The sequence below is a fragment of the Tachysurus vachellii genome, chromosome 1, assembly GCF_030014155.1.
Source record: "Tachysurus vachellii isolate PV-2020 chromosome 1, HZAU_Pvac_v1, whole genome shotgun sequence".
NCBI lineage: Eukaryota > Metazoa > Chordata > Actinopteri > Siluriformes > Bagridae > Tachysurus > Tachysurus vachellii.
Genome location: NC_083460.1, coordinates 12,830,870 through 12,840,203, shown reverse-complemented (window position 1 = coordinate 12,840,203; position 9,334 = coordinate 12,830,870). Strand labels below are relative to the sequence as shown.

The window sequence follows — 9,334 nt, the reverse complement described above, 5'->3', positions numbered from 1 at the left end:
TTTAAAAAATGATTGTCTTCTTGGAAGTAAGAGAGCGACAGAAATGATAATGTAGGTGTGAGAGCGAGTGTGAGTGAGAGCGAGTGTGAGAGTGAGTGAGTGAGTGAGTGAGTGAGTGAGTGAGAGTGAGTGAGAGTGAGTGAGTGAGTGAGTGGAGACAAAGACACAAATCAGGAAGGTTTTTTAACCTCTAACACTTCACTCAGTGAACAGAAAGGGAAAAAATGAACTTTTAGCTTTGTGAAAATGGTATTTTAGTAAAAATATGAAACTTTGTTCTCTAACAGACAATTAACTCCTTCAAAGCTTCAATCTTTTATTTTCTCGCCTGTATTCAGTGACACGTCTGTCTGAGATGATTCTACTACATCACTGATGATAATATTAATGAGAATGTTAATGTTAGTCTTCATTACGTCACACACTTCAACATCAACTCTTAAAAGAAGTTCTTATGGCTTTTTACTAATCAGAGATATTTAAAAAACAAAACAAATGGAAAGACTGACAGTGTGTGTGTGTGTGTGTGTGTGTGTGTGTGTGTGTGTGTGTGTGTGTGTTAAAGTGACATTTAGAAGAAGCAGGTTTTAGTTCTCTGCTGATTGTCCCTGTAGTGTGAGTGAAATTATGATGTTAATTAGTTGCAATCAGACATGAGACACATTAAAATCAACATTAAAATCAACCACACAGTAAAATCAACATTAACATCAACATTAATTACTGAATGTGAAAATCGGAAACTTCAGGAACAACCAGCGAACCAACAACCAGTATGAGACACAGTGATAGAAAACCATTACTATACAGTATCTGACAACGGCCCAAGTTTTTCACTGGTTGCTAGGCAACAGCAATGTGGTTCCAAAAAATCCTGAGCTGTTTCAAATTCATTTGAATAAACCGTCAACATTTTGGGGAAAAGTCGGTATTCAATAGTGTGTGTATACCTCGTGCTCTTCCTCTTGATGCACTGCTTTGGCCCCTCCCTCCTCTTGCTCTGGAGCCCCGCCCTCTTCCCCTAACTGGCGGTATGGGGGCGTCGTCTTCATTGGAATCCATGGAAACGTCTGCCGGTTCATCTAATTGGTTGAAATCGTCACCCCTTGCAGGATCTCTTTGAGCTCTCGCTCGGTTTATCGCCTTCAACACATGCACAGGTGTAAACATCTGGATTAAATACACACTCATAACTATCAAACTTATCACATCAGGATTTAAACATCTGGATTTAAACTCTGGAGCGCTGACGGTTATAACATGGACACTGTTTAGACCGCAGTGTGTGTGTGTGTGTGTGTATGTGTGTGTCACTGACCTCTTGCACTTCTTCATCCTCTTCTGCTGTGTTCTTCTTCGAGTCTCTAAAGCGGCGAATCTGAGCACACACACACACAGAGTAAATAATGGTTGAAGCCATTTGCTCTATGCGTCACAGTAAAAGCCTCTGATCTTCACTAATACTTCTGCTTGATATTTACAGACTGTTGGCTCTTACACACCCTCTGTGCAGTCTGTAAACACACCACCTTGTCAGACAGACAGTAAAAAATTCATGATGACTGGAAAAATGAATGAATGAATAAATGAATGAATGAATGAATGAATGAACGAACGAATGAAGTGTTCCACACGTCATAATAAAAGGACAGACACATTAGCACTAATTATTGCAGTAATGTCCGTAGTTAGCTTTAAATTGGCTCAGATCCCAGTGAGCGCTGCAACACTTTATACTGTACAGGAGGAACATGAAGTTCCTGAGAGTCACACAGTCAGGGTCATTAAGTTCATGTTTTCAGCTTTCAGAGTTCTATTAACTCCATGTGTGCACTTCACACACACTAAAAGTTACAGACCTGGAACCTGAGACACCACACGAGCTTCAGCAACTAATTCAATCTGAAATCCTGAGGCATGAAATGAAACCAGGAACTAAACTGTTTCACAAACTTTACCACAGATAAAACAATCTGAATGTGTTAACAGTATCCGTGTTTCATCACAGCACCCCGATGTTGATTAGTTTCCTTTCACAGCGCAGCCTCAAGCTTTTACTCCACATATAATCCAGAGTGAACGTGAGGTAGACTAAATTACGGAAAGACGATTTTAGATTATTTAAATGAACAATGTTTCTTTCTCTCACCGATTCAGTTCCTTAAAAGAGTCGACTCTCAAACGACTCAATTCTTTTTTTTTTTCTCTAATAAACAAGTTGTGTGATATGTTGACCAGTGATTACAGCATGTAATGAAGGAGCAGGATTCAAAGCTGCAGAAATCGGCTCTAACACACTCAGAGGAAAGCGTTTAAATCCATGAACACCGTGAAGTGGACAGTGAGGTGAGGTGGTGTGTGAGAGCTTAGAAGTTTAATCGTTATTTCCTCTCAGTCCTGTGGGGTATAAAACAAATATTAATGTGCGATAGACTCTGGGGTGAAGGTCTCTCAGCACCTCAGGCATTCGTTTTTAATTGAAAAGCTTTAAATGAGTGATACACTGTGATTATTTCATTTTATTTGTTCCCCCTCTATTCAGCAGGAGCGCTGGCTGCTTTTAACACAGTTTTAAAAAATAAATAATAATCAGGCTTAATGCATTTTTATTTTTCCTGTCTGAACAAATGTCTCTACTGGAATTTTATTATTCAGTTTTATAAGACCTGATTTTTTTTTTTTATTCAATGAATTTTTATGACCTTCAGCCACTCCAGCAGGCTAAAGGTCTCATTTATTCTTATTTATAATTAGAATTCATTCATTCATTCATTCATTTGTTTGCTTATTGCTGAATCCGTGTGATATAATTAACGTGGTGATTTTTTTGAAAGAAAAGAAAATAATCCAAAGATGAAGTATAAAGCAAAATTCATTAAAGGTGGGGTCTCCGTTGTTTGAGAAATGCTTCAGAAAACTGCGTTATCAATATCAATAAATCAATCAATCAAAATTTATTTATAGAGCACCTTACAACAACCAAAAGGAGCACGAGGTGCTTTCCAGTAAAACAACAATAGCCAATAAAAATATAAGAACACAATGAACATAAAATAGCAGTTGAATCAGGGGCTATGTGTTAAAAGCTTGCATAAATAAATGAGTTTTCAACTGCGATTTAAAAACACTCAGTACAGTGATGCATCGTATGTGTGCTGGAAGTGCGTTCCACAGCTTTGGTCCCTGGACGGCAAATGACCTGCCTCCAAATGACGGTGGCTTAGTAGTTAGCACGTTTGCCTCACACCTCCAGGGTCGGGGGTTCGATTCCCACCTCCACCTTGTGTGTGTGGAGTTTGCATGTTCTCGCCTCGGGGGTTTCCTCCGGGTACTCCGGTTTCCTCCCCCGGTCCAAAGACATGCATGGTAGGTTGATTGGCATCTCTGGAAAATTGTCTGTAGTATGTGATTGCATGAGTGAATGAGAGTGTGTGTGTGTGCGCCCTGTGATGGGTTGGCACTCCGTCCAGGGTGTATCCTGCCTTGATGACCAATGACGCCTGAGATAGGCACAGGCTCCCCGTGACCCGAGGTAGTTCGGATAAGAGGTAGAAAATGAGTGCGTGAGTGAGTGTTTATCTGCAATCGTATTGTTCTTCCCTTCAGCTATAATAACTTTTGTGCTATGACACATTTCTTTCCATTAGTTGCCTGGGTTACACATGTATATGTGGGCGGAGCCATCAATACAGGGGTGAGACCCATTAGGGGCAGGGGCATGTTTGTTTTGGTGATTTCAAATGTCAACATTGGCTTTCAAACAACGGAGACCCCACCTTTAATTGTATGGAGAAATAGAAAAAAAAAGAAAAGAAATATACTTCTGAAACACTGAAAAAAAAACTTTGGTGAAGAGAAAACTCATTTTCTTCAGATTGTAAATAAATAAACTGAATTAATATAGTATATAGTACAGCTCTCCTTCAGAACTATTTAGAGTTCTTTGCTTGTGTAAAGGGGAACCAATAATACTTTCAGCTAGGACCCTAAACGAAAGTGCATCAGTGAGCTTCTCAAGCAGATCCATCTTTCCGTGAGCTGGAAATCCTTAAAGAACCATTAAAGACCTTTTCCCGCTGACGGCTATTTTTAAGTGCTCGTGTGTATGAGTTGCAAGCAGGGAATAATTTGATGTATCCATGGCGACAGTGTATTACTGCAGCATCGCTGTGCTCTGTGTCACTGCAGTGACCGACATCAACAAATCTTCATTTAGAACTGTGTCTCTATTGATTGTGTAGAAGATTGTGTAGAAGTGTGAGCCGATTGTGTAGAAGTGATTAGCAGCCGGTGAGAAGCGGTGTGTGAGGGAGGGTAGTGAGAATACAAAAATGTAGAAGGACCTGGAGATTTCAGGAACAGTGATTCAAAGACTTGTTTTCTTTTCCTCCAGAGTCAATGGTAAAAGTGAAAAAAAAAAACCTAGAGCTTTTATTCCTTTTACAATACAGCAGTTTATTATTGAACACCTCCGTTTTTAACCATTTATAGCTGCACTTGTGGAATTGAGTTCGTTCCTGTTTTCAATCAGTCTACGGCAGCTACAAACAGCCGCCTGCTCATCAGCGTACCGAGTTAGTGAGGAACTGCACAGAAGTGTAAACATGAATGTCACAGCTTCAGCTCTGCCTCTGAGTCCAGGATCCAGCCGTGCTGGAGGATTAGTATTTACTCTCACGCAAGTGTCTCGCTAGAGATAATGTGTGTGAGGTGGAGGTGAAGGTTTATCATGACTTCTGACTATGATTATGGTTGCTATGGTTACATATTGGCCAGGTTCAAAACGTAAATGGCAGTTGGCTGAAAGCTCAGATGTGATTAGTGGCAGTGTGAATAATATCAATACTCAAGTACTTGTTTATTATGCTGGTGTTCATCGTGTGGCTTTACTTTCAGGAGATTAAGTGCAGTTTGGGAGGATTAGGAGAAATCATCCAGCCACCCACCCACACTCACACACACCCACCCACCCACACTCACACACACCCACCCACCCACACTCACACACACCCACCCACCCACACTCACACACACCCACCCACCCACCCACACTCACACACACCCACTCACACACACCCACCCACACTCACACACACCCACCCACACTCACACACACCCACCCACCCACACTCACACACACCCACCCACACTCACACACACCCACCCACCCACACTCACACACACCCACCCACACTCACACACACCCACCCACACTCACCCACCCACACTCACACACACCCACACTCACACACACCCACCCACACACACACTTCCTCAATTCATTAATATTCATTAATAAAGATTAATAAGGGTTATTTCAATGTATAAGGACTGTGAAATGGACTCTCCAGTGTCATTACTGTGTTACAGTCAGAGGTAAATCTGGTCCCTTTCTTGTCAAAGGAGTTTACGCTTATTTGCGTTTTTTAGAAACGTGACCAGCTTGCGATTAGTGTTTGAGAGAAAGAATAGAAGGAAACATGAGGAAACGAGTGTTTATACTGTAACTGCTCTAAAGGAAGTGATAAACTAGCTAATTTTAAATGTACCTATAAACAGATCAAAAAGAATGAAGTGTAGTTATTTACTGAGTCCTTTTCCACTCTGCTCCTTTATTTCTACTGCTAGTTCCTCACCTCCTCATCGATCTTCTCCTCTGTGGCTTCCACGTGTCGTTCCCTGAGGTGGCGCTGAGTTTTCTCCAGCTGGTAGTTGATGAGCTCCTCGATGGCATCTCGTTCCTCTTTATCCACAAACTCCTGCACGGCTTTGCCCATGCCCTGCTCCGTCAGCAGGGACAGCTGCATATTCTACACACACACAAAATACATAAATACATAAATACATAAATAAATAAATAAATAAATAAATAAATAAATAAAATAACAACTTTCATGGTACCTAACTGCACACTACAGATACAAGATACAGCTTAAAAAACATACAGTCATAAGAAGCTGTAAAATATTTAAATGTAGAGTAAAACGTAATAATAAAAGCAAATAAAAAAGGCTTAAAAAATGAGAATTAAAAAAAAACTTTATAAAACCATGATATAAAACACAAATAGATTAAATAATAAAGAGAGGAATGAGACTGAGGGACAGAGAGAAGGAAAGGTGGATGAGATGAAGTCCTGCAGTGTGAAGGTCAGAGGAGTGAACTGAAAGCAGGTGAGAGTTAATTAGGTGCGAGAAGATCGAGGAGAGTGCATGCAGGTGAGAGAAGAAGGTCAGATTACTATAACAGATAATGCAGAGGCACTTTAAAAAGAAGAAGAAGTAGTGAGGCAGCGTATGTGACGTATGGAGTAGAGGTGTGATGTGTTCACATAATCCTGTGTAGATGAGAACCCTAGCATCTGAGATCTAAATGTACTTTAGCTTGTTAAGGTGCTGCGCTGGGAGTCTGTAAGGAACAGTGCTGCAGTAGTCGTGTCTGGATAAGTCTTATGTCTTTAATATGTGATTAGATACGAAAACCTAGAATGAAATAAATAACAGCAGGCCAAGAACCGAGTCTTGAGGAACACCACGGGAGAGCTGAGACAAGTCGGACCAGAACCAGAACCAGAACCAGAACATCTCAATTAAAACCTCTGACAGATCTGATCTTACCAGGAGAAGCTACAACTTGTAAGATCAACATGTAAGATGTTTTTTTTCCAGTCTCTTCAGGAGGAGGTTATGACTCACTGTATAGAGAGAAACAGTGAACTTCACAAAAAGAAGTATATTCAGCAACCCCTGAAGGAGGAGAAGTGAGAAAGTCTTGATTAGGAGGAAGATTCCAGGTAAATAAGATAACTGCAGATACATATTCACTTGCTAAAAAAGACCAACAGGTGAAACAGAGTCAGAAAAACAAAGTCAGATGAACAAAGGAAACAGAATCACAGGAACCGAGTTAGAGGAACAGAGTCAGCAAAACAGAGTCAGTGGAATAGAATCAGTGGATCAGAGGGAACCAAATCACAGGAACAGAGTTAGTGGAACAGAGTTAGAGGAACAAAGTCATTGAAATAGAGTCTGATGAAAAGAGTCAGTGGAACAGAGTCAGTGGATCAGAGTCAGGGGAACAGAGTCCAAAGAATAGAGTCAGTGGAACAGAGTCCAAAGAATAGAGTCAGAGGACCAGAGTCAGAGGTACAGAGTCCAAAGAATAGAGTCAGAGAACCAGAGTCAGAAGACCAGAGTAAGTGGAACAGAGTCAGAGGTACAGAGTCCAAAGAATAGAGTCAGAGAACCAGAGTCAGAAGACCAGAGTAAGTGGAACAGAGTCAGAGGACCAGAGTCCAAGGAACAGAGTCAGAGGGTTAAGACGGTTGATGGCTGAGAAAATACTGGAGGGTTGTTCAGCTCAGTACTGATGATGACTACTGGTGCAGCAGCATTTAGTCTTGGCTTTCTGAAGCACGTCTGCGTTCATTGTGATGATCTCTGTAGGCAAGTACATGCACCGTCAGACATGTCTTCCACCGAGGCATTCTGTCTGGAGACATGCTGCTTCTCACAGAGTGGAGCTCAGGTGTGAACCAGGGAACAGGATGAGGAAAGGACACAGATGATAAGATGATGATGTTACAGTGGATGACCAGAGCATGTGGAGATGAAGGAACAGGAAAGTGCTGCAGTACATTACTCTGGGCTGAAGGACACATGTTTTATTCTGAAAGTGACATAATGGTGTTTTATTGCTTTGTGCAATCTTGTGTGTGTAAAGGTTCAGGCCCAGTCATATTTATAATTATACATAAATATGCAAACGAGGAAACACCCACGCGTTCTAACTGACTAATACCAGCATTATCTATGGGATGTGGTAGCTTAGTGCTTAAGGTGTTGGGCTACCAATCGGAAGGTTGTGAGTTCGATTCCTACGTCCACCAAACTGCCACTGCTGGGCCCTTTAGCAAGGCCCTTAACCCTCAATTGCTCAGTTATATAAAAATGAGATAAAATGTAAGTAGCTCTGGATAAGGGCGTCTGATATAAATGTAATTCTGTAAACTATAAATGTAAATCTACCTTGTCAGATTAGTTAACTAGCTCTCGTTAGCATTTATCTAACATGAACAGTGCCATTGTCTCAAAGGACTGGAGGTTACCTTCTCTGCAGTCTGAAAGTACTCCTTAACAAGATCCTCGACTCGCAACTGCATAACTTCAGACGGTGGCCGAGACAGGAGCAAATTAAAATCTATACTCTCCCCTGCAACACACACACACAAACAAACAAACACACACACAAAAACAAACACACAAAGCTGTAACATGAAAATTAAAAAGATTTTTTGATGATACAGAGCTACATAGTGTTACTGTTTCCACCCTGAAGCTGATTCATTTCCTCTAACAGAACGTCCCCCAGTGTTTTATTCCTATCACACCACAGCAATTTACAATTACAACTATTTATTTATTACTGATAGTCATACTGCACACATGGCATGTGGTGAAACAACTTTCTTCCTGTTCTCTGTTACTTCTGACTGTTATAAAGCACTGACTTTGGAGACTCCTTCCATGAGCTGTTATTGCACTGAGATGTGCAGCTGCACTACTGTCAGAGATGCTGTTAAAGAGAATTAATCAACACCTTCTCTCTCTGTATGTATGTGTGTGTGTGTGTCTTGCCTTTCACATCGTCTTTATTCTCTCTGTGTCGAACAAAATGTAGGATGTCCTTAGGATTCGCTACTCGATCCACAAACTTCTGACTGAAACGCATTGTGTTAAAGGACTCGAATCCTCCACTGTAGTCAACCTGAGTGCCACACACACACACACACACACACACACACACACACACACACACACACACGTAGATGACGACAGTCACAGAGATTAACTCTGTGATTCAGAGGATTTTATTTAAACGCTGTGACATTTTTGAAGTGGAGTCCCAGAAGCTTGTACAATAATCACTGCAGCACTTTGACATTTTCATTTCCTTAAAATATTTAGCAAACCATCCAAAAAACAACTCCTACAATTACACCCACTAACACATCACTCTATTACTCTCTCTCCCTTCTGCAGTATCGTTAGGAACGACGCATTCACTCCATCGTTATCTACAACTAATTCAGTTCACCACAGATAGAAAGAAAGTATGAGTCACATGACCTCTAATGTTTACTGTCTCTGTAAAAAAATAAATAAATAAAATGATTATTGATATGAGACTATTCTTAAGTACATTTATGAAAAATGTAAATCCATATATCTACAGTGCACACTTTGAGCTTTGCATTATTTCTGCACATTATTTATGTTAGAATTTTATTCTATTATACTACAGAATAATAAAAAAAACAACAACTGATACTTAG

At 40.6% G+C, this 9,334-nt stretch overlaps 1 protein-coding gene across 2 annotated transcripts in view; it reads right to left on the bottom strand.

Moving 5' to 3' along the window:
* Window positions 1-9,334, bottom strand: part of mre11a (MRE11 homolog A, double strand break repair nuclease) — a 34,744-nt gene that overhangs the window by 14,767 nt on the left and 10,643 nt on the right. For both annotated transcript variants that reach the window (XM_060873197.1, XM_060873204.1), the window contains exons 11-15: window positions 8,637-8,766; window positions 8,108-8,211; window positions 5,637-5,810; window positions 1,319-1,378; window positions 951-1,143 (exon numbers count right to left, since the gene is read on the bottom strand). In XM_060873197.1, the coding sequence (XP_060729180.1) occupies window positions 951-1,143; window positions 1,319-1,378; window positions 5,637-5,810; window positions 8,108-8,211; window positions 8,637-8,766 (661 nt within the window). The remainder of the gene's footprint in view (window positions 1-950; window positions 1,144-1,318; window positions 1,379-5,636; window positions 5,811-8,107; window positions 8,212-8,636; window positions 8,767-9,334) is intronic.